This window comes from Eumetopias jubatus, unplaced genomic scaffold (genome assembly GCF_037043125.1).
Source record: "Eumetopias jubatus isolate StellerSeaLion01/CBP00866 unplaced genomic scaffold, mEumJub1_p1.0 scaffold_12, whole genome shotgun sequence".
NCBI classification, from domain to species: domain Eukaryota; kingdom Metazoa; phylum Chordata; class Mammalia; order Carnivora; family Otariidae; genus Eumetopias; species Eumetopias jubatus.
The window spans coordinates 109,823,662-109,848,187 of NW_028274818.1; the positions used below are offsets into that span (position 1 = coordinate 109,823,662).

The following is a 24,526-nucleotide window of genomic DNA, read 5'->3' on the forward strand; positions in this document are numbered from 1 at the left end:
AGCAGGTGCCAGTCATGACGGAACGGTGCATTCAGGGGTCATCTCTTTGGAAAGGAACGGATGCCACATGCACACGGCCCCAGGCCCTCCAGGCTGGCAGTTGTGCCCATGGCCCTCAGCACGCTGGTGGGGAGCGCCTTGGCTGGGTCTGTCTGCCTCCCTTCCTCGGGCCTTTCCAAACCTTCAGTCCAGCACCTGTGGTGGGGGGCAGGGAACTGGTGTCCACTGAGAGTCAGGTAATCAATGGCTTTTGCCCTTTCAGGCCACAGAATCGGTTATATGAAAGTGGCCACAGACGTCACATGAATGAGCAGGTGTGGCTGTATCCCAGCCACACTTTCCAAAAGCAGTTGATGGACGGTAAGCTGAGCACAGGGGGGAGAGCAGGAGCACGGCACCTTTGGACGGGCTCCCCGCCCGGCCCTGCTCTCTGCTCCTTGTGTGACTCCCTGTGTTATGACTGGGACTCTGCACAGACCCTCACCCTCAGGTATGCAGTCGGCAGCTCCGGGGGGTGTGGCCGTGGCCCTGGAGGACGTGAGGGTCCGAGTGCCCTCTGCCTCTGCCGAGTCCTCACCTGCTGAGTCTCGGTGGCCTGGGTGGGTGGGTGGCGAGCTCATTCTTCTCTGTGCCTGGTGCACCAGCACAGGGGGACGCAGGGCTCACCTCATGTGGGATCCCCACGCCTGCGATTTGGAGGCAGCCCCACCTGTGTGTTTGCAGGCTGGGAACGGATCAGCTAAATCAGATTACTCATCATGGTGGGATTGAATTGAAACCTCCAGGGTAATTCTCCTTCCACATCTCAAGGTCAGTCAGGAGTGTGTATGGTGCGGACCGGGCCATGCGACTGGAGATGCTGGGGCAGCAGACTCATCCGAGGCGGTGCCGGGGCACGCGGCCAGGGGCCGGGCTGCGGATGCCTGGCCCGCACCACCTGCCCCTCCTCTGAGCGGGTTCTTCCCATTCCTCCACCTTTGGTTTGTTTCCGTTATTTGGGTTTGCATTTTTATTTTTCAGAGAAATGTATGATGACACTTGGAGACATTTAGGATGGGAATCGGGTGGCACGCATAAAGACAGCCACGCGCCACCTGGCCCAGGCGTGGAGGGGCGCCGGGGTGAGGCTCACTGCTCGCTTGCCCAGCAGCCCCGCCGGTGAGCCTGAGCCGGACCCCCGGAGGAGGCGCCGCCCACCTCTGTCCTCTTCCGTCCTTCCCCCACCCGTGGCACACATCATGGCACAGCTAGGACGCGGCAAGGCTGACGGAGCCCGTGGCCACACGGCCGTCCCCGAGACCTGCCCTCCCTGTGCGGGCAAGGCTGGCCCCGCGGTGGGGGGGCGCCCCGTGCACACGGGGCTGCGGGCTGGTGCACTCCCTCGCCAGGGGGCTAGGGCCCTGTCCTCTGATTCCTGAGTCGGCAGGGCCGGGCGTGCAGGGGTGTCCTGTGCTCACACGGCCCGCCACGGGCCGGGCAGCCTCTCTGCGCTCCGGCCTCCGTGGAGACCCTGGCTGCTGACCTGTTCCGCTTTCTCCTTGTGCTCCGCATGCCGCTTCGGGAAGCGTGTCGTGGTGCGAGTCTCAGCCGGGGGCCTGTCAGAGAGGCCTTTCCTAGCCCTGGACAAGGCCGCACCACGGCCCTCCACCCCAGCTGAATATTCAGCAGGAGGGAGACCTGCCCGAGCGCCCCCCACTCCCTGTGAAGGCAGGCGCATGGCAGGGGAGTTCACACTCGCACTTGGTACCTGTCTCCTTAGACTCTGCCTGTTAGGCAGAGCAGGGCAGAGATCAGTGGCTTCCTTTTGACTGGCGAGGAAATGGAAGGTCAGGCCTCCTGGGAGCACCTGACCAGTCAGATGCTGAGCGGGCTCCCACCAGCTTTCTTGGATCTCTCCAGCAGGGGAATCCAGGGCTCTCTGGAGAGCCACGGGTAGCGTCCCGCTCTCGTGAGTGCTCTGGGATTGGCAGTGGGCTGTAATGGCTTCCGGGCAGGCGCTCCGGTCCCCTGTGGTGGCCAGAGCCTCACTTGGCAGGGAATTGGGAGTAGAAGTCGCCTACGGCACAGGGCTGCCTCTGGGAGAGAGTTTCTGCATCCCCGCCTTCCCGAGCTGCTGCGTGGCCACCTGCCACGTTCCCGGAAACATGGCTGGGCACGCTTTTCTTGTGGCTGCAGGATGTGTGCGCCGGGCTTGGGGATGCTGTCCCGTTGGACGGTTCTGCCGGGGTTACTCAAGAAGGCATTCCATTTCAGAATGCGTGTGGTGCGTGCCGCTGGTCGATTCCTCCAGACCGGGGCAGGGCGAGCTCTCCTCAGCCTGGCCTTGAGCAGGGTCCTCCCGCACCTCCTGCCCTCCCCTCCTAGCGGTCAGGTCTCTCCAAACCCATTTGTGTCCCTCTGCTTTTCACTCCTGGGGGCCCTCGCTGCACACTTGCCTGAGCCCCACCAGCTGGGCCGTTCCCATCCTTTCCTGAGGCCCAGATACCTGTTCTTCTCTCATTCGTGGCCAGTCCAGGAGCCCCGGGGCCGTCGGCGACCTCTAGGGGCCAGACCGGGCACAGAGGCTTGCTGTCCTTCGGCACTGCAAGGCAGGCATTTGAAGACCTCATGCTCGCACTTGGGTGTGGGGTGGTGAGTACATGCCTCCCCGGCCTGGAGGAACACGGTCGGGGACGGAGGTGCTAAGCGGAAAACACGTAAGTATAGAAATTGTGACATGAGCACAAACGATAAAGATCTAAAGTAGGACGGTGGGAGGGAAGCTGGTGATCTGATGGGTGTCACATCGAGGCCGTGATACGGTCACAGGAGGTGGGAGGGCGTTCCAGGCCGTGTGCCCGCCATGCGCTGCAGCCCGGGTGGCAGAGGCAGAGGACTGGTAGGAGCGGGAAGGGGCTGAGGCGTGGGGCCCTGGTCAGCCCACTTAGCATGTGACCTGTTGCTTGTCTGTGTTCTGTTGAACACGTGCTGATCCCTTTTACCTCCCCGGCTGCACCTTCCAGAAGGAAACCCAAAGTCCACGGGGGAATCCATGTGGTGCAAGACCCGGCAGCCAGTGATGCAGCCCCTCTGGCTGGAGGCTGACCCTCACCAAGCAGCCCTCTACCTGGGGATGCCTCTGAGAAGCCTTCCCTGTCACTAAGACCCCCTGAAGCCTGCACGGCCCCTTGATCCTGGAGGCCAGCCGCCTTGCCCCCTTCTCTGTGTCTGGGCCCCAGCGGGCCCTCCTCACCCAGGCGGTGGGGTCTCCCCCGGCCTTTGCCCCCACGCTGCCCCCTCGCTGTGCTCTGGGTTGGCTGGAGTTCGGCCCCTCCAGGGCTCTGTGCACCCTTCCCTATTCCTTGGGTTCCCTCTGGCTGGGTGTCCTCCTGCCCTGCATCCTGGCAGCCCCGAGCCATCCAGCTGCTGGTGACCCCATATCAGCTGAGAGTCTGGCCGTGTCCTCCAAGCCTAGTGTCACACAGGGCGGGTGTCCTGTGCCCAGGAGCAGCACCTGACCTGCACGAGTTACACCTCCCTGTGTCGGATCAGCTAGTTCTGACCTGCTGTCCACTCCTTGGCCCTCAGCCCTGACCTGTCCATTCTACGGCTTGCCCCTTCTTTCTGCTGGACAGACAGACTTCTAGAATGTTCAGCCTTTCAGCGTTCCCTGCTGAGCCTCGATGGAGCCAAGAGCTTGCCTGTGCTGCCTGGGGCTGGACCTGTGTGTGTCCATCCATCCTGACTCAGCCTGGGAGCCCGAATACCCTAGACAGAGAACGGGGTCACCTGCTTGAGGGTGGTTTGGCCTGGGCAGGGGCCTTGTGGGGTGCACAGGCCTTCCTGTGAGTGAGTGAGCCCCTGGGGCCCAGATTTTTCCTGTGTGTTAAATTGGAGAAGTTAGCAGTTTGAGCTACATTTTTGAGAATCCTAAGGAAAATGTTTGAGGGATTTTGCAAAAGTGTCAATAAAATTCTGTTAATGTTTTTTTAGTTTTGCACAAAATTGTACTTGCTAGAAGTCAGTGTGCACGTGTTGCCCTATTTGTCCCTTGCCCTGTTGGAGATCCTGGTGGCTTAGCTTGCGCCGTGCAGTTAACGTTCTTGGGCAGTGGTCAGCATAATCCCGTGTTACGTGCCAGCACCTTGTCTGAGTGCACTGGTTAAAGGTTTGCCCGGCTCGGGGTCGTTGTTTTGAGCTCGAGTCTGGCAATGGCTGTCGGCATTTGCGCACTCCGTGTTTACGAGGCAGGCAGGACATGGCGCCAGGCCCTGGTCCCACACCAGGTGTGGAGCTCCGGGGGATGACTGTCCTTCCTTCATCACAGTACTGCCCTGTCCGGGTCCTTCCCAGAGGCGGTGACCGGTCCTTGGGTCTTCTGCACGGGGGGGTGGGGGGGGGTGGCCGATGCTCTTCCCTGGGAGAACACAGACAGCCGGAGGCGGGGCGGGGTGGTTGCGCAGAGGTTATGTGGGGCTAGAGCCTGTATCTGCCGTGTCTCCAAGATGGTCATTAAAATGTCTCCTGCCTCTTAAGAGTGAGCTGTGTCCTCTGTTCCTTGAAACTAGATGTTCTCAGGCAGGGACTTTTCTGCGAGGATGACGTTAAGGGGCCGCAGGACAAGATGGTTCTCAGAAGCTCAGACTGCGTCTCCTTCATCAGACGTCAGCTCAAAAAGGCATTGATCGATGGGCATGCCGACTTCTCCTTCGAGCACTAAGCACTTTGTTTTGGACTCCCAAAGGCTTGCGGAAATGCCAGTGACCCCAGAGTTCAGCTTACGCTTGGAACTAGCAGTTTAATGTTTTATGAGTTTTTTCTTCTTTGCTTCCCCAGAAAGGCTGAGGTTCACCGGAGAAGACATCCCGGCGGGAAGAGTTGGCCGTCCAGGCGCTGGTGTCATGGGTCAGGGCCCTGGGCTCGGCAGGCACATAGGGTCCCTTTCTGCCCCTCGGCATGTGGGGAAGCGGGCAGGGCCATCTGTTGGCTGGTGGTTTGAACAACTCTTTTGGGGCACTTTGGTCTGGATTTGTGGAAACGTCAGAAAACCATGCTCCTGTGGGGGGCTGGGCCTTCTTGGTGCCTGAGGGCCTCGCCGTTCCTCGCCCTCTGTCCTGCGAGGCCAGGATCCCCGCCATGGGGCTGGCCCCCTGAGTGTGCCACCAGCCGTTTCTCTGTCCCCGTGGAATTTGTATCCAGAAGTGAGCCCCTCCTGGCGCCTGCTCCCCGGCCCATGCTTTACTTTCCTTTGCAGCTGGGTGGGTGGCTAAATGGGGAGGGTGGTCTGCACTTCCTGTCTCCCATTTGCTCATCTGCTCAGACACCCTTTGCCTCGAGCCCCCTCCTTGCCCACGTTGGGGTCCCTCCCCCCGGCTCCCTTGCTGTGTGACGGAGCCGTACCCTTGGCCCCCGCGCCCTGCCCTGCATGCCTGTGCCTGGACGTTCCCTCCCGTGCCGGTCATGCCTGTGTGTGTTTGCTTCCCGGCCGTCCTGTGCCCATGGCAGTGGCTGAGTTGTGTGCGCGGACCCGAGTCCCGTTCCCCACGCTCTGCTTTGCGGTGGGGGCGCTGGGGGGAGGCTACACCGGCAGGGCCCCTGCGGAGGTCTGACTCGCTGGTTCAGCGGCGCCCACAGCCCGGGGGACAGCCCCTGCGGCGGCTGTTCCGTGACGTCAGGGCTTTGTCATTCTGGCTCGGCTACGGCTTGACAGGCGGTGACAACAACCTTTTGTGTCACCTTCTCTTGCCCTGTCGGCCTGCAGCCCCACAAGGTTGGCCGGTGTCTCTCGTTCCCTGGGTTTGTGCTGGGCCCACAGAGCTTGTCGCTGGGGGAGCCTCTGGCCGCTGATGGTGCTGGGCAAGCCTCCAAGGAGCGTTCGGTGGTGTCCCCTGTTGTACCCTCGGGAGGATTTTACCTTCATTCCTCTTTGGAACAGTTGAGCACAGACCAAGTGTCAGGCCTCAGGGCAGGCCTTGGGGCACAGGGCTGACAACCCTGAGGGTGGAGCTCATCTCACGGCTGTGGGCAGGGCTGCCCGCCCCGAGCTGGCCCTGTAGGGTCACCTGTCCTCTGGTGTTACTCCTTCCCTTCCTGCTTTCCTGGAAAGCCTCTTACCACTGGGAGAAGCAGGTGTTCTTTCTATCTGGGCCCGAGGGCTTTGCTAACCTGGGCTTAGCTCCAGAGCCATGAAAGGTCCAGTCACTTTCCCATGGGGGCCGCCAGACGCACGGGGGTGCTGCCTCTGAGTTGACAGTCTTGTTTCTAGGACACGTCAGGCCTGGGCTGTGGGCTCTGGTAGGACACTGGGGGCTGAGGCCCGCTGGTGCTTTAAGGGCCTGTTCGGTGAGCTGGCAGCCAGCAGACAAGATGCAGGCGTCCTGTGTCCCGCTTGCCCCTCGGCTGCCACCTGCTCTCGGGGGGTGGTCTCCCATCCGACCCCCACATGGCTATGAGGGCATCATGCTGCCACACGGCGGGGTGGGGGGCTTGGCAGACTCCCCCAAGGCTGTCCCCACCAAGCCAGTGCTCAGGGCAGCTTCGGAGCAGCTTGCTTGGACGGCGTGCACAAACGAGGGAACGGGGCCATTCGCATTCGCCTCCCGTGTCGGAGCACGAATTCTAAGCCCTTGTGAGCTGCCCACCTGAGTTCAGTGATTCTGGGGTCGCTGTCACAGTGCTTGATTATCAGGTTGCTCAATGAAGAGTTTAGATGGAATTAAAACTCAAAATAACCTCTTAATGGCCCTGTTACAAGTGAACATGCGTGCCTGTTTTTACATGACTGGTCGTGGAGCACCTGGAGGGGCAGGTGTGGTTGGTCAGGTGTGCAGCTGGGTCACACCTCGGTGTGAGACTCTCGGACGGCCAAAAGCAAGTGAGGGCCAGGGGCCCAGCCTGTCATCCGCTCTCTCAGCGTGTGATTCACCTTCACTTGTAAATTAAATAACAAGACCCCATGCTCAGGTGTGGGAGAGAAGAAATGAACATTGTCCGCCGTCCCTGCAGATGAAGGTTTTCTCCAGATCGAGTGGTCGAAACTGAAAGGCTGCGGTCAGAGGCCAGGTGTGGCTGAGCCCCTGGGCGCCCTCCGCGGCCCTCGGTCCGAGCCTGACGCGGTCCCGCCTCCCGCCTCTGTGAGCGCTCCACAGTCCCCTGATGGCACAGTCCAAATGATACTCCGCTTCCCGGGGCTTTTGAGATTGTACGGATTTCCTTTGGAAAGAGGCTCCTTCCCCGCCCTTAGGGGTTAGTTCCTTACTGAGGGTCCTTTCCTAGGATGCCTCCCTTTTGGCAGAACTCCCTTCCCGGGGGGGCTCCCCCGGTCATCGTCCCCTCCATCAGGCCCTGGGGACGGCCACCCCGCGTGTAGAATCATGAGGCCACGTGGTCTTGGGAGTCAGAGGCTCTTCCCACTCGTGCCGGGTACTGGCTGCCGTTGGCTGTTCGGGAGCACGTCAGAAGCAGAGGGCGGCCCCAGACAGGACTGAGGGACTAAGGGCATCTGGGGGGAAAGCGAGGCAAAGACCAGGCTCTGAAGCTGCTCACGGCCATGCTAGGGAGTTGGGTGTTAGTCCCTGAGCGGTCAGGAGGACGGGGTCGGCCGTCTGAAGGGTCGACCCGGAGGGGGCTGGCCCAAGCAGGACCCACAGGGAAGGTTGGTGTGCGGGGGCTGTGGCCTGTCGTGAGCGGCCACCGAGGGGTGCCCCGGCCCACCGGGGTGCCAGAGTTCCTGCTGGAGGCTGGCCGGGCCGTGCGGGGGGCATGGGCTCCAGCTCGGGGCGGTGGGGGCTCCCCCAGCCCAACTGCACATCTGGCTGGTGTGATCCGGATGGAAGTGCTCGCTGGTAATTTAGCCCATTCAGAAGTGCTTTCTCCCGAAGTGCTGTGTTGCTGACAATTTTTCCCATTGTGTGTGGGGTTGAGCTCCCCCTTCCCCGCTGCCTGCCGTGTTCTGGGATCACCCTGGGTGTCTCTTTGAAATCCAGACACTCCTGAAAAGCTCTAAGTAGCTATTCACCAGTGAGGAAATGGCAGCGTGCCGCTTGCACGTGCGGCTCTATTTCGGGACCTGCATGACGAGCGTGTCCTGGTCCTGGGGGCCACGGCTGGGGTGGCGTCCGCGGGCCTGGCCTCACCGCTCTGCCCTTTCGCCTTTCTTGTGCAGTGCCCGTGGGCTGGAGAAGGCCCGGCAGCAGCTTCAGGAGGAGGTCCGCCAGGTCAGCAGCCAGCTGCTGGAGGAGAGGAAGAAGCGGGAGACGCAGGAGGCCCTGGCGCGGAGACTCCAGAAGCGGGTCCTGCTGCTGACGAAGGTACGGGGCATGGCGGGGGCGCCCAGGCTGGCCCTGCTCAGGAGGCCTGCCGTCCCGGCCAGCAGCCACCAGCCCATCCCTGCCACGTCCAGCTGGAGTGTCTGGTTCCCAGGCACCCATGGTTGTGAAGATCGCTTCCAAACGAAGGGCACTTAACCACAGTGGTTTATGTGGTTGACCAGTCAGGCTTGTGTGGAGTTGCCTGGTGTCCCCACCCCCAACCCCCTCCCCGCCACGGAAGAGCGTCCGCTTCCCTGCATCAAAAGCGGAGTCGTGGCAGCTTTCTCAGGCTGCGCTTTTATCCTGGGATGCTCGCGGGGTTCTTGAATCACAACAAAGACTTCCCCAAACCCCCGTGGTCCCTTTGGGACTCAGAGGGCCCAGGTGTGGGCCCTTCCGGATGGCTGTCCAGTGACCCAGTGCTCCTGGCAAGGGGCAGGGCTGGGGGCTGTGCTGACCTGAGCTCCCTCTTGCAGTCAGGGTCTGTCCCGCCCTGGGTTATGGGCGGGGGCGGCCTTCCCTTCCTTCAGTGACCTGCAAGCGCAGGGTAAACGGTGGTGGGTCTGTGACCCGTGGTTTGGAACGAGAACTGTCTCTGGGATACAGATGCCCTGGGCAGAATGTTCTTGTTCCCAGCCTCGTGGGTGGGGCCAGGCTCTCTCTAATCGTCCTGTGCCTGACGAGTTTCCGATGTCTGGCTCGACAGAGTCCGCTGGAGCACAAATTAAGGTTTTCTGTGGGAGCGTGTTACTTAAACATTCCCTTGAGTGCTGAAGTTTCAGAAGACAGGAAGAGAGGCTGATTCTGTCCCTAAATGCTCTCCAGGCAGTTGTGGGGTGTCTAGCTTGCTGGGCAAAGACATCTCTCATCTGCCCTGAACCCGACACTGTGGGCCGAGTGGGCCCATCCCAGGGACTGAGGGTCCGTCTGGGGGATGCCAGGAGTTGTGCCTCATGCTCTTGGCCTCTGGGACCTCCTGCTTATGAAGCTTTGAGGGGACAGGTTATATTTCACCTACGAAAAGCCTGTCATTTCATGGCTTCTCCAGCACATTCCTTGCCATGTTGTCGCTTAAGAGCCTTGGCATCACTCAGGGCCCTGGGTCCAGGGGCTTCCACGTCAGGCTTGGCCGACCTCTGCACACAGGCCCCTGGTGTTGCCTCTGGCCTCCTGGCTCTGTGGGTGGTCCCTGCAGGGGAGTCATGCGAAATGCCCTCATGCGCCACCCCCATGGCTGAGCTGGGGCCTGAGGGCTTAGTTTGTGAAAGTCGCGTGCAGGATTTGGGGGAGTGGGCACGAAGGTGCTGCCAGTGCTGCTGGCGTGGGTCCAGACTGCATGTGGGGGCGGGGGGGGGCATGCAGCGGGAATAGGAGGCAGACGGCACGCCTGCCCCAGGGTGCACGTCCATGGCTTGGACAGAGGGACTGCGTGTGGCCGGGGCATGGGACGTCTGTAGGTGGGGGTCAGGCCAGGCTGCAGTCCCTGACGGGGGGAGCTCAGGCTCTCCTGCGGAGACGAGTGGGGGAACCTTCCTCTGTGACCTTGGGGAAGGCGCTCAGTGCCTCTGGGTCCCCGTTTCAGAACAAGCAGGGGTGTCGTGCACTGAAGCAGCCTCGTGGGCCAGCCTGAGTGGCTCCCGTGTGGACAGTGCTCACGGGGCATGTGAAAGCCATGGAAGGAGGAGACAGGATGGAGGTCCCCGAGGAACTGAAACCTGGGATCACCACACCATCCGGCAAGCCCACCTTGGGCATTTACCCGCAGGAGACGGAATCCGTGTGTGGAACAGGTGTCCCACGTTCAGGCAGCATTGTTCACAGCAGCCCAAGGGCCCGGCGGCAGGGGGGCGGGCAGAGAAGACGGGGCGTAGGCGCACAGTGGGATATCGCTCAGCTAAGAAAAAGAAGGAAATCCTGCCATTTGTCACAACCGGGGGGGACCTGGAGGGCATTGTGCCAAGTGCAAGAAGTCAGAAGCACACATACTGCATGGTTTCCCATGTGGAATCTGAAAACGCTGAAGTCACGGATGCTGGATTGGTGGTTCTGGGGCAGGGGCTGGGGTGGGCAAAATCGGTGGGCGTGGTCAGAAGGGACAGACTTCACTTGTAAGATACATCATAGAAGGAAAAATACCAGCCACAGATGTGGTGCGTGCCCGCCACTCCTGGGAGGCTCTGGGTCACCCCGTGCCGCGACTCGGTGACAGCGCCGTGTGCCGCAGGAACCCTCTGAGTCCCTTACACGAAGTGTTCCCCGTCTCAGATCTCCTGTGGGTCACGCAGGTGTGCTCACCGTGTGGCAGGGGAGGGATTCGAGCGCAGAGAAGCAGCTACTGCGCACGGGGCCAGTGGGTCCTATGTTCACGCTGAGTGAGTCCCTCTGGGAAGATCTGCCTGTTGGCTGTCAGCAGGTATGAGAAGAACCTTCCTGTCAGCACAGCACAGCCTGCATTTCAGTGGGTGTGTGAGCGAGCACCACACCGGGGGGCCGGCCGCTGCGAGCCTTCTCTGTTGGCCAAGGTCACTTGGGTTCTAGTGGTTAGAATCCCTGTGGGAGATCCCTGTCGAACCCGCGCCTCGCGACGGGAGCTAGTGGGTGTGACCCCCCCACCTGCGGACCTCGTGGCCCTCCGTGCCCAGACTGCACCCCACCTGTGTGAGGTTTTGGCCTGGCTGCCTTGTTGGGCATTTTCTGCCCCACAAGGTGACTGTCTGGGTCCCGAGGCAGGAAATTCCCATTCTCCGTGTCTCAGCAGGTTGGAAGCCGATGGCCCTTCCCGGCCTCATTCCGTCCCCACGCTGACCCGCGGCGCTCATGGGCCTTGCTGAGTTCGGGAGAGAGTGGGTATTGATTGCCTGGCCCTGACTGATGCGTTGACTGTTGCTCGAAGGCACTTTCCTGTTGGGTCGATAGCAGTCTCCCGCGCCGCCCTGGGTCCGGCTCGCAGGGGCCCGGCTCACCAGCCAGTGGGGTGATGAAGCCGTTCATCAGGCCTGTCTGTGCGTGCGGGGGTGCCAGGTGCACGCCCACTGTGTGTCCACGCTCGTGGTGATCCCGCGAGCTCCGAGGCCTGTTGGTCAGACACCAGCCGGGCCTGCTCCTGTTCAGGTGCTTCCTCCTCAGGGCACCTCCAAGGTGGCTGTTCTTGGGGCTCAAGGGAGTTTGGTCGCTGGTCTTCCCCTCTCCTTGCTGAGGAGAGACCCACCTCTGTGGGGCAGAGCCGTGTGTACAGCGCCCCCGCCCCCGCCGCGGCTCTGCGCCAGGCCGACCGCAGGCCTGCTGGCTGGGCTCTGGGCGCCTGTGTCCCGTCGAGGGCCCTGTTTGTGTGCTTGACATTTCCACGTTCAGTGCTTGGAGTGTGCGGTTTTATTTTGAGACCTTATTAAGCGGCTCTAGTCTAAGGGTTTAATTGTTACTGATAGCTGAGAGTGTAATCACCTTGGTAAAATACCATGACTATTTTAAGCAATTGAAAATTGGCTTCCAGAACTGGGTGAACACAAACCATTTTCCTATTTGAAATGAGCTATTTGCAGTGTGCCCCTGATATTCCACAGTACGGTTATAGAATTTTGTTATTTATAGAACCTCAGCAGTGAAAGCTAACTTTTAGCAAGCGATTAAAAAAACAAATGAAAGTAAAAGCTTCCCTTAACTCTTCTTTCTATATCCTAACTGTTCCCCACCCCAAATTCCAGAATGCAGTGGTGTCTGGGAGGAGGACGCAGGTCACGGGTGTCTTACTGACCACCTTGGGGATCGGAGCGCGTGGTTTGATAGTGGTGATGTTCCTCCCTTGAAAGATCCCTGGTGGGATGGTGGTCCTCATGGGGGGGGGGGGGGCGGGTGGGTGGAGGTCCCGGTTGGGGGGCGGGCAGGTGGCTTCCTTTGCGTCGGGCATGCCAGGGTGTGGTTGCTGGCCGGCAGAGGATGTGCACCCCGCCCAGCATCAGTGGGACTGCAGGCTGTTTTGCGGACACCCGCCCCGTGGGTGCCCCTGGGTCTGTGCCAGAACCTCGTGGCTCTGGCTTCAGTTGTGCCGCGGTGGGCTGCAGGCGTGCCACACTGCTGTTTGGGTCCGCTAGTGCTCAGCAAGGTGGGCCCTCCCCGTGCGGGGGTTTACAGGCAGCTTGCCCTTCTCTCCTGGGGCTCTGTCCGTATTCCGACCACGAATCTCTAGCTGGAGACGTGTGCGCTCTGGTCTGCAGTTTGCTTCTTCCATCTCGTGTCTGTTGATGAGCAGCAGCTCCTAGTGAGTGCAGAGCGGCTTACAGATGCTCTTACCATTGTGTCAGCGCTGTCTGAGCCTTCGTGACCCGGGTGGGCACAGTTGTTGCTACCAAAGTCATGGAGACAGTTAGCGGCTCTCCTCTGACTGCTTTATTGTCTCGCCTTTTACGGATTGATGTTCGGGTGTGACAGGTGGTAGGTGTCAGGTTCGTTTCCCCCAGATGTCACCTGGATTTGCACTGGTGGTCATCTTGCCACATGGGCAAACGCCCAGTCGTTACGTTGTATGCCTCAAACTAATGCTACGTGTCAGTTACACCTCACTTGAAATTCTCAGAAAGATTATTTGTTTCTCTGTTGAACATGTAGTTGGCCCAGCACCATCTATTGAGAGATCAGCCCTTTCCCGGGGAGTGTCCCGGGGCCCTTGCCACCTGCCACGGGCTGCTCCGGGCAGTCCAGCGCCTGGGCTCTCCGGTCGGTTCCGTTGCCTCCTGTTGTCTGTCTTTTTACCCTGCCACCTTGTCTTCAGTGTTACAGCCTTATGACGCGTCCACTCGCAGCCAGCCTTCACGTTGGTTCTTCGTTAAGATTCTTTGGCTCATTTTGGTCCTTTGCATATATATCCTCATACGTTTCAGAATCCATTTGTCCATTTACACGAAAAACTCTGCTGGAATATGGTAAGGATTACAGTGACTTTGTAAATCAGTTTGGGAAGACGTGACATTTGCCCATTGTCTTCTGAACGAGAACATCACCTGTTAGTTAGATGCATTTTATTAGACACTTTCCCAAGTATTTTCTGTTTCCAGGGTGGTGGTAACGGCCTCCGTGAGGACTCTCACCTCGTGTGCGTGTGTGTGTGACTGCTGTGTGGAAATGCAGTCGGGTTTTGGCCCCTGCCCCCGTGCACGGGAGCCTTGCAGAACTCGCTGCTCGGAAAGCAGCTCCGGCAGAGCCGCGCCTGGCCTCTCCCCCTCCGGCCCTCACGCCTTTCCTTTCCCCTCTTCTTGCCGGGACCGCCAGTCGACTGTCAGGCCAAGTGACGCAGGCCGTGTCCTTGCCTCACGCGGCTGGGGAGGCTTCAGTACCGCACCGCCGAGGGTGACGTGTGCTGTTTGTTTCTTGTAGATACCGTTTATTGGATTAAAGGACTCTCCTGTTTGTTTTTTGGGTTTTTTTTTTTAAGATTTTTAAGTAATCCCTATACTCAACGTGGGGCTTGAACTCACAACCCTAAGATCAAGGGCTGCACGCTCCACCGACTGAGCCAGCTGGGCGCCCCTATGTGTCGTTTTCTAAAATGCGTACCATGGGGGTTATTTTTATTATTGTTCTGTTCCGAGTGTTCTCTCATATTCTGTCTGGATTTGTAAGAGCTGGCCTTCAAGCAAGGTGCCCCATGCTCAGCCACAGGGCAGGCAGATGGGATGCTGGGAAGGGGTAGAAAGACCCCATACTCACTCTCCCGCTCCTTTGCTGTCTCGTCGCACTGGTCCTGCTGGAGCGAGGCCTGCAGGCCGGGCTCTGCGCCGGGCACTTCTGGGCAGGGCCACTGCGCAGGCCTGAGCTCCAAACTCAAGGGCGCCTCCCTCTGGGGGACAGAGTGGACTAGTGGGAGCTGGGACCGCTGCTGTGCTAACTTTGCTGAACCTGGAGTCCTCTGGGGGAGGAGCCCCGGGGAACCTCCGCTGCTGCAGCCTGGTTGCTGGGTTTGGGTCTGTGTGTGCGTGTTGAGTAACTATAGATCCGTCGGAAGTTGTGGAGATAGTGGGACAGGTCCCACATAGCTTTCCCCCGGCTTCTGCCCTGGAGACCTCTCCCACGATCGTGGCGCAGTATCCAAACCAGGCATTTGGCGTTAGCTGTGCATGTGTGCGCTCGGGTGGGGGTGGGGGTGGGGGGTGTTGCGCTAGCACGTGTGTAGATTCACGGAAGCACCGCCGCACAGACCTTCCCACGTGCTGCCCCAAAGGCACGGCCACCCCATTGTCCCCTGCTCTGTTTTCCATCTCTGCTCATTTTGGCATGTCAAGCATATTATATAAATGGGGAATGATACAATATGTGACATATTAAAATTTTTACGTTTTTAATTTAATAGACTGTATTTTAGAGCTGTTTTATGTTTATAGAAAAATTAGGGGCAGGTACAGACTGCTCGTGTGCCTCTTTCCCTGCCTCAGTGATAGTTCTACGAACACTCTCCTCAGTTGGGCACGTCTGGTACAATCCGCGGACCGGTTATGGCTCCACGGCTGTTACCTAGAGTCCATCCTCACCTTAGGGCTGGCTCTCCGTGTTGTGCATTGTGTGGTTTAACAAATGCCTGATGTCACGTGTGCAGCCCTGCAGTGTCACCTCCCAGAATGCAGTCCCTGCCCTCAGGTCCCTGTGCCCCACATGCTCCCCTTCCTCCCTCCCCCTAAGCCCGGCAGACACTGGTGTTTCCCTGTCCCCGTAGTTGTGCCCTGTACAGAACGTCATGGGGTTGGAGTCCTGCAGTGTGTGGCCTTTCCAGACGGGCTGCTGTGGTTCTGCCGTGTCTTCTCATGGCTTGATGGCACGCTTCACTTTAGCACTGGACATAACCGTTGACCTGCGCGCTCACTTAGCGAGGGGCCTCTTGGTGCTTCCAGGTCTGGACAATTTTGAAGGAAGCTGCCGTACACACTTGTGTGCAGGTTTTTGTGTGGATGCACAATTTCAGCTTAAATGTCTGCATTGCACAGTAAGAGTATGTTTTGCTTTGAATGCTTTTAATGCCCGCGCTTCCTCGAGGAAGCTGGGCCTTCTCCTCCTGAACCTTTTCACACAGTGTTTTCTTCCCTATTTGTAGGAGCTCTGTGGGGTGGGGTGCTGCTGTGTTCCTGATGGGCACATAGGACGTGCAGCACAGGGAGCAGTGACCTTGAGGCTGGCGCCGTGTGGGCAGGGTCTGGCACCCTGCCGCCAGCCTCCTGCTGGTGACCTCTGCCCTAGGACAGGTCTCTCCAGTCATTTCTCCTCTGAATGAGCGTGTAACTGGGTGCGTATAAGCCTTCAGGGCACTTGTCTGCTTTTCCCAGGTGACTATGAGGGTTAAACGAGGGGGCACCTGTGGGGACTAGGGTCATGAGGGGAGGAGCCCTGGGTGGGGAGCAGATTCTGACTGTGCTCCTCGGGTGTCACTCCAGCCGCCCTGTCCCTGGTCACAGGCTCCTCGGTCCTGGCGCCTGAGCTCGGGCGGGTTGCTGACAGCTCAACATCCTGCCCTCTCACCTCCGCAAGAAAGCAAATTATGTCCGTTTGTCTCCCAAAAGATCGTAAACAGCAGCTGCTTTTGATCCGCGTCTTCATCTTTTTCCTGTGTCCTTCTTGAGAGTCCACGAGTTTCCTAATCTTATTAGAAGGATTTTTCTTGTATGCCTTCCTTTTTAATGCTGAAAATTCCTGGGCTTAGGTAGCATAGAAAGCAGGGCTGAAAGTGCCCCACACCTGCTCAGTCTTCTGAGAAGCAGCCGGCCGTCGAAAGCGCCTGGCTTGCGTCTGTCTCCGGATGCTCTCTCAGGTGCGCTCCCTCTGCGCACCGCTCCCCCCCCCCCCGCAAAGCCGGCTCCCACACAAGCTTCACTCTGCACGGTGATCTGTGCTCCATGCGGAGATGGTGAGCGTGGTTTCTCTTGGCCGTGTGTTTAAAAGTCTGCAGCTGTCTTGTGGAGGCCGTGGACATGGGCAGGGACACACCTGGTGTGAGCAGGTGGGTAGTGCCTTTAGGTGCGGTCTGTTTTCAGTCTTCTGTCTGGGGGCTTCCAGCTGACCTTGTTGGACTGAAGCTGCTGTGGGAGTCGCGGCCGTTTCTCAGTAGTAAGGGTCACTAAGCCACAGCATGTCCACACTGTCCTACTCTGGGACCTGCGTTGTCAGGGCTTCCTGTCCACACATAAGCCCTTAGTGATGTCTTGGGGCCCATGGACCTGGCATGTGGTTTGGGGGGGGGCTTGCCAGGGTATGCCAGGCCGAATTGGATCAGAGCCCTCTGTCCCTGTGACTTGAGATGAGGAGGCTGAGGAGCTTGACCGTGACCAGGCTGGGGGCTGTTCTGCCCACCCTTCCTGGGGCACCCTGGTCTTCTCTGTCTTCCTCCTTCTCTGTCCCGATGCCCAGCCCGTTCTCTCCATGGAACACTTCAGTAGCTCCCACTGGGCCCCCCTCCATCCATCCGCAGGCCTCGGGGTCTGTGCCGGTGCTTCTGCCCTGGTTCTCTGGCTCTCCACCTCCCCAGCTGCTTGGCTCGCTTGTCTTCTTTGTCCCTCCTGAGAGGGAAGGGCCTTTTCTGCCTTGTTCGCCAGCAGTTTGCTGTTAGGAGCCCGTGGTAGGTAAGGGGCAGCGTCCCGCCTCTGTCCCCATCTCCTGTCCCCGCTCGCTGCCTTTCCCATGCGTGGCCTCCTCCCACCTTTCCTCGGGCACTGGTGCTGTGCCCCGTGTGAGCCAGGGCTTGCTGCCTCGGCTGGAGGGCTCCCGAGACAGGCAGCCCCTGTGCCACCCCGTCTGCCCGCCACCGGGTGGGTGTTCGGGGCCGTCAGAAGCACTTGCAGCGAGATCGTGGATACAGACGTGTCTGTCTTGAGCGTTAGGACTTAAACTTAGCAACTTGGAAAATGGTGTCTTTCCCGCTAACGGTGAAAGTTAAAAGAACGGCAGCCGCCAGCGGCAGGGGACAAGAAGATGAGCAGTAACAGGAGCCGATTCCCGGGGGGGTGGGGGCTGTGCCCCAGGAGGGTGGGGCTTGGACACGCACCCTTTCCCTCCAGGCCCTGGGGCTGGCCCACGTGGGGCACCTTGGTTTTAGCCTGGTCCTCGCTGGCCCACCCCGTCCTCTGGAGCACACCCGCAGGCCAGGCGCTGTCCCCCCCCCCCCCCCCCCGTCTCCCCCACCAGCACGAGCCTGAGGCCCCCAGGCCACCTGGGGCTCTTCCCTGTTTTCTAGACTTTCAGACTGTGTGCCCTTTGAAAAAGCTTTGCCAGCACGTGCATGTTCACTTGAAAAGCGTGCATGTGACCCAGGGTCAGTGATGAAATACTAAGTAATTGAATCTGAGTACATTTACTTGGGAAGCTTTAAAAAAATTATTTATAAAACTTAGTGTGAGTAGGATCTCCCATTTTCCCCACACCCCTGGATTGTCCTGTGCACACCCTGGGTCACGGTTCCCTGCACAGAGGTGACCATGGGGCCCCACCTGAGGGGTCCCTGACTGTGGCGGAGGAGATGGGCCTCAGCCCTCAGGCCTGGCGGCTGCCTGGCTACTGCCATCACTTATGTTGTTCTCCAAAGGGAAGCAGACAGCGTCCCCTCCAGTGTCCCCTGCATGCTGTCCGTCTCCGCATATCCTCACTGTGACCCTTCCTCCTCTGAGGTTGGCCCATTCGGGGTCACAGCCTGCTGGCCACCTGCTCGGGCACGTGCCGGCACGGACAGCGCTCAGGGCTGGCGGGGCAGAGATGGTGTGTTCACCACCCTTGGCTTGATTTCTTAGATGCCTCTGTGCCCGCAGGTGAAACCTCAGCCCCCCGGGTCCATCGACGCCGTCCTGATGGAGGGTTTCTCCGGTCCCGCTTCCTTGTGAGCCCTGCATGCTCTCCTGGCCGCGTCATCATGCCCACCCGCTTGCTCAGGCTCTGAGCAGTCCCACAGCATGGGGACTAGGGACCAGTGCTGTCTTCATTGGCACATTTAATATTTTGTTTGTGGGGCATTTTTGCTTGAATATTGAATTTCCAAACTGCAGGATTAACGTGTTCTCTGTCTTGCTTCCTGGGGTCCTGGGGTGAGTGCCTCTCTCCCCTCACCAGCATCCAGGCTGCCAGGACCCCAGGCACTTGCAGCCCAGCGGGGCTTCTGGCGGAGAAACCCGATTGTCCTCACCGGGAAACAGGCTGCAGTCCCCCGGGGCAGGCCTGGCTGGCGCGGGGAGCAGGGGAAGGGGGCAGGCCTGCCCACCTAGCCGTGGTGGCCAGAGGGGCCGGGAGGACTCCCGCGTCTTCTTTCACACTTTACAATCCCCTCCCATCCTGTGAAGGCCCGCTGTCCTTTTAAGTCAGTTTTGAAGAGACCCCAGTCTTTGCGTAACCTGACCCTGAGTGGAGACAGAGCTGCGGGTGACGGTGGCCGTGGCTCAGAGCCATGGTTCCCCGCCAGGCACCTCGCGGCTGCTGCTGCTACAGTGTCTGCGTGTCTCCAGGCCGCTCCTGCTGAGGGGTTCTGGGGCGCCTGGATGCCCTTGACCTCCGCTGGCTGCCCTTGGCTGGGGGCTGCTTGGCAGTAGGCCTGCTGAGGCCGCGTCTGCGTTCTGGGTGCTCCCAGGCAGCTTCCTGTTGCTGGCCTTTGCCCCGACTTGTCCTCCGTGTCCCTGCCCAGAGAGGGCGTCTTGGAAGGTGCCTCTGCCCTCGGTGTGGGGGAGGGGGCCTGTGCCTTCCGCGGGGGCGGGGCCTTTCCCACCCTCAGCTCCGCTCTTCCCTTTCCCAGTGCAGGCGGCCTCCAGGGGCCCCAGGGAGGCCAGGCACTCAGCATTCCTGGAGACTGTCTCCCAGCACAGGTAGTTCCGGGCTTACTGAGTTTACCACAGGCTGTAGCAAAGTCAAAGACTGCAGCAGCATTTGGGGTGTTCAGTGAGGCAGGAGTGACTTGGCGGCAGTGACTTGTCCTGAAGGAGAGCCTGTGGCGCCCGGGTCCCGGACGCTGCACTGGGACTCCTTCCTGGCCGGCTGGGCTGCTCCTTTCTCCTCCTCCTCTCTCCAGCAGCTGGAGGCCCTCTGGGTCTGTGCGCGACTCTGGCCCCTGGCCACCCCGGGTGGGTGGGCGCCCAAAGGTCGCAGCCCTGGCTGTGTCAGGGAGGGAGTCAGCACCTGGGCTGGGGGCCGGCAGCTCGGCTCCCGATGTCTCCATTCTGGGGGAAGAGCCTGGGACTGAGACTTGGAGAACCCCAGCTGGAACTGAACTCTTTCGCTTTGTGCCTGGGGCCTCTGCCTCAGGACACCCGGCCTCTGAGCCCTCACCCCCTCTCCTGGGCGGGACGTGCATGTGCCCTGCCCCAGCGCCGGGCAGGACCCATCCGTGTGCTTGGGAAGGATTTGTGATCCTGAGCGGGTACTCCCGTATGCTCATCGTCAGTTCTGCTCTGCCATGACACGTGTGTTCCTCAAAATCGCCCTGCCGCAGAGAATCACGCGAGAGCGTGCTAGGTGACACGTGAGAGACAAGGGAATCCAGCGACGGGTGGCGTGGCGGTACCTGCAAGTGCGGTAGCTCGCACAGCTCCCGCCCTGGGGCCGAGCCGCGGTCGGCGGCGGAGTGCGCGTTCCTCTGCCGGGGGCGACGTCGCCGTCCGTCGGCGTCCCCCAGGCCGGCCACTCGCACTTTGTCACTGGTGTGGGAACAGGGCTGCTGCTTCGGGGTGCGGTAGGTGGGGCCGCTCGTCCATGCCCCCCGTGCGGGGCCTCGTGCTGTGTGCTCCAGGTTTGCGGGGGTGCGCGGGTATCTTGTGTTGTAGTAAGCGAACGTGAGGCACCTGGTGTGGGACCCGAACGAACAGTAGTGACTGCTGACACCTGTCACGCTAACATACTTTCATGAACGGAGCTGTTTTGAAAATGCTGTGAGCTGGGATTCACAGAATCCCATTTTATGGGTGAGGAGTCTGGGGCTGGGGGAGGCTGAGTGCGCCCAGGGGAGACGTAGGAGACCGCTCTGTGCGTGTCCAGCTCGGGTGTGTCTCACTCTGAGCCGAGCTCCTTCCCGTCTGTCCCTGTCGCTGCCTCCTCGCGTCAGTGCGTGTGCCCGCGTACATGTGTGTGCCAACGCGTAAGAGCGTGTCACTGTGCCCATGTCTGTGACTCTCTGACTTTGTATGTGAGCGTTCACGGAGAGCCTGCATGCGTGTACACTGTGTACACGTACGGATGCTCATATACGCGTGTGAGTGAGCATGTGTGTTTTCAGTCTGGAAAGCGGCTGTTGGCTGTGGTTGGCTACTTTTCCCAGGAGACCCGCGAGAAGGCGGAGGCGAGGACCAGCCCTCGCTGTTGTAATAGATATTAAGTAGCAGTGAAGTGGGATCTGTCTTTACAGACCCAGAGTGCACTTAGACTGGAAGGTATTAAATATCATCCATCATCAAATGGAAAACAGTCAAATGCAGGGAGAGTGGTTCAGAGTCAATAATCTTTTGGTTAACTTCGCCCATAAAGATCCAAACTGCTTCTAATAAATATATTTTATTTTATTTATTTATTTATAAAAAATAAATAAAAGGGAGGGAGTTCTTGCAGACCACAGCGCTCCCAGCACTGCCCCGGAGTCAGGCCCACCGTGTGCCACGTCTCTGGGCTGGCCGCATCGCTCCGAGGTGACTGGGTGTCCACTCTGGCCTCATGCTGTGGGCCAGGACAGAGGCGTCTCTTGGTCCCTTCCCAGAAGTCCGTTTGTTTACTTCTGCCGTAGGTCATTCCCAGCTTGCACTGTGTCTGGAGCACAGGGAGAACGTCGCAGTCACGTTTTCGGGCAGTGCCTGGGGCTGGGGAGGGAGCATGCTGGCTGCAGGCTGTCTGCCCAGGAGGGTGGTTTTGGTAAGGAGAAGCTGACGGTGCCCTTGGGTCTGCCGTGGATCCTGGACCCTCTCGCCGGCGGCCCCCTCCTTAATCGAGTCTGTGCATCTCCTCTGCACGTGCAGGATGGGTGTGTGTGAGGGTCACGTTCACACGTGTGACCATATGGTGTGCCCGGTACATGGCTTCGTCCCCGGGAGCTCAGGTGGAGGTGGTCCAGTATGGACTTTGAGAGGGAGCAACCGTGGACTCCACAAGGCTCGCGCGCTCTCTCTCTCTCTCTCTCTCTCTCTCTCTCTCTCTCTATCTCTTTGGCCTGGGGCTCAGGGCTGGCTCCCCGGCCGAGGGACAGTGGCTGCCCCTTGCCTGACTAGGTGCGGTAAGTAGACTTGAGGGGAAGCCAGAGGCTAGTGTGAGGCCAGGGTGTGAGCAGGGGTCTGTGTCATGTCTGCCGTGCCGAAGTCCGCATAAGGGGATGTCAGCCCCGGAAGGTGTTCATAAAGTTTGTACAGACACACCTTTCAGGTACAGGGCCTGGTTTCTGGAAGAATGCGAGAAAATTTGCATAGTTCCTGAATTTGCTCCTTCTAAAGTGTTTGTTTTCTCTAGAAGTTTCAAGTAAGTTTTACTGTGGGTTTTTTTTTTTTTTTTTAAGATTTTATTTATTTATTTGACAGAGAGAGACACAGCGAGAGAGGGAACACAAGCAGGGGGAGTGGGAGAGGGAGAAGCAGGCTTCCCGCGGAGCAGGGAGCCCGATGCGGGGCTCGATCCCAGGACCCTGGGATCATGACCTGAGCTGAAGGTAGACGCTTCACTGACTGAGCCACCCAGGCGCCCCTCGTTTTACTGTGTTTAAGGGCTTTTTTCCTGTCCCCCTGAAGCCTCCGGCCAGGGAGCGGGGTGGTGCCCCCACAGAGTAGCCGGTGTGACCGGTGCCCCGAGGAGGAGAGGACAGGGTCTCCTGCTGGTCCTGCGCTTGCAGAGTCCAGTCTGGGGTGGCCGAGGCTGGCCAGCCCTCTGCTAGCAGCGCAGTGGGGGACAAGCTCTGGGGCCCAGGTAGCCTTGTGGTTCCGGTCAGCTGGGGAACACCCTTGAGAAGCTGCGTCATCGCAAAGTGCTGTCCTCGAGAGGGGTGCCCCCATTCTGAAGGCGCCAGCAGGTGGGCAAGGGGGGATTTCAGCACAAACTCTGCCTGCCAGTGGACCGCCCACCTCCAAGGGCCTTGGGGGTGTTCAGAGATGCGGATTCTCTGGCTGGGGGCTGTGTGTCACTGGGAAGCGGCTCCAGCCCTGAGCCTGCCCGCCGCCAGCTGTCCCTGCCGCTCCTTTCTGTGATGCAGGACCCACCCACCCCGTGTGGTCTGGGGAGGCTCGTGCACATGGTCTGGGTGGGCTGCAGGCTGCAGGCAGTGTTCTTCTGGGGGGCTGTTTTGGCCTCCTTTGGGTCACCCAGGAGAGTGGTGTGGATTTTACTCCTACTGTGTGCATTGTGTACTCCCCAGGGCTGAGTGCTCGGCCACACACACTGGCCTGAAGACCTGTGTGTGGGCATCTGTGTGGCCAAGGACGGTGCCCTTGGGGCGACACGTCTGCTCCCACTTTGCTCTCCCCTCCCCTTCCTTTGAGGGACTCGGGTGGCCTTTTCCCTTGCTCTGGGACCTGCAGTTCCCAGTCGGGGTGTCTTCTTTTCTGGGGCTCCCTTGGGGCTCTCCAGTAAGTTTTTACAAAGGGCTTTATCCCCAGCTTTATGAAAGCCTCTAAATAAATTAGATCCATTGGTTAGCCTTTGCCAGTGGTTTTTATTAAGCTCCGGTTAAAGAAATATTGCTGGTTACAGAAGCGTGATTTATTCCTGTCTTAAGCCAGCCTCGTTTAGCCACCTGTAAGCCCCTGGGAGGAACGGCACCGCATAAACGCAAAGTGCTGGGCGGTAATGAGAAGCATATGTAAGGAGAGGGCTTGGTGGCTGGAGGGGCTGTGGATCGTCTTTTGAAGGGACTTCCGCATGAAGTAAGTGGGGAGAAGAGCGGGGAGAGCTGTCTCCCGCCCGTGGGTGGAGCGCTGGGCCCCGCCCATGCCTCCTGCTGTGCTCATCCCTCAGCCTCCCGTGCAGACGCGGGACCCGCGTGCCGGGACGGGGTTCCTGGCGTGGAGAGCAGTGCAGCCTGCAGGGCTTAGGTCAGGGGCTTGGCGACCTTCCCCGTCACCACTGGCTCCTGGTGGCTCTGCCCTGGAGGCCACGATGCTACAGGGCAGGCTCAGAGGCCCGGGCTCAGGTTCTGTGCGGGTTGGGGACCTCCGAGGGACCTCCCAGCTGAGCTGCTGCTTCCTCTGTGGGAGGTAGGGGTGCGGGGCACGGACCCAACATGGTGCCGCTCCTTCCCTTAACTTCCCTCCTCTGTGTTGGGGACATGGAGGTGACCCGCGTGCCTTTGACACAGGAGGAGATGCTCGTCGGCCTCCTTCCCTGCTGTGCTTGTCACTCAAGCAGGTGGCTTCCACGCACACACCACCTTTTCTTCCTGGCAGAACCCGGCGAAGTTGAGCGGAAGTGGGCACCATGCAGGCTGCGGGGCACCAAGGACGGTGGTGGCTGGATCACAGGGACAAATGGCCCACGTTAGCCCCGATCTCCAGGCTGCTCGCCTGGCTGCCTCCGCCGCTAGACCGTATTTGTAAATCCTTGGGAGTAAAATCCAGATCGCACACCAGTCTCTTTGGGGCCTGGTGCTTGCGCTTTTAAGGAGCCGTTTCCGGGCATATGGCTTCTCTCTGGTGTCCCGTGGCCAGACCTGCAGCTCTGGCATGGTGGCATGACTCCCCAGAGTGTGGACGTTTGAGTCCAGCTCAGCGGGCCTGCTGCCTGTGCCTAGCCAGTGCTCTCACTGGGCCCACAGTCTCTGCTGCCCCAGAGAACCCAGTGGTCGTGGCGCCTCTGCGTCCGGGCTCGGCAGCTGCCTCCTCAGAACCATGCAGGCCTCTGTACACTGATGGCCCTGAGCCTTTGCTCTGGCTCGAATCCTCTCGGGCCTGCCCCCACGTGCGTTTTTGGCTCAGCCCATGGCATCTGTCCACTTTGGGCCCCTTGTCGTCCTGTGTACTTCCGCACGGCCCTGTACTCCCGCTGCCAGACCGTGGTCAGCGGTGACCCAGGGTCCCGCGTAATCGCAGAGCCACATACTGCCAGCCTGGCTGGACCCGGTCACTTCACAGCCCCAAAGCCACCGCCACCTCCCTGTTGCCTGCAGAAGGACGAGTGTGGGTCTGTCCAGTGGGGGGTTCTCCGGGGCCCGTTGGCTCTCAGCTCCCACAGCTGTGGACACAGCACTGTCTCTGTGTGGGCGGGCTGGGTGTGGGCGCGACAGATGGCCTGGTCCGCGGCCTGGGACAGTGCTCACTCCTCACCTTGGGACC

General features: G+C 59.8%; 1 protein-coding gene across 7 annotated transcripts in view; it reads left to right on the top strand.

Moving 5' to 3' along the window:
• The window catches only part of MAD1L1 (mitotic arrest deficient 1 like 1), a 318,559-nt gene that overhangs the window by 121,189 nt on the left and 172,844 nt on the right, over positions 1 to 24,526 (top strand). For all 7 annotated transcript variants that reach the window (XM_028091876.2, XM_088016764.1, XM_028091878.2 and 4 more), the window contains one exon: positions 8,144 to 8,288. In XM_028091876.2, coding sequence (XP_027947677.1) covers positions 8,144 to 8,288 — 145 coding nt within the window. The remainder of the gene's footprint in view (positions 1 to 8,143; positions 8,289 to 24,526) is intronic.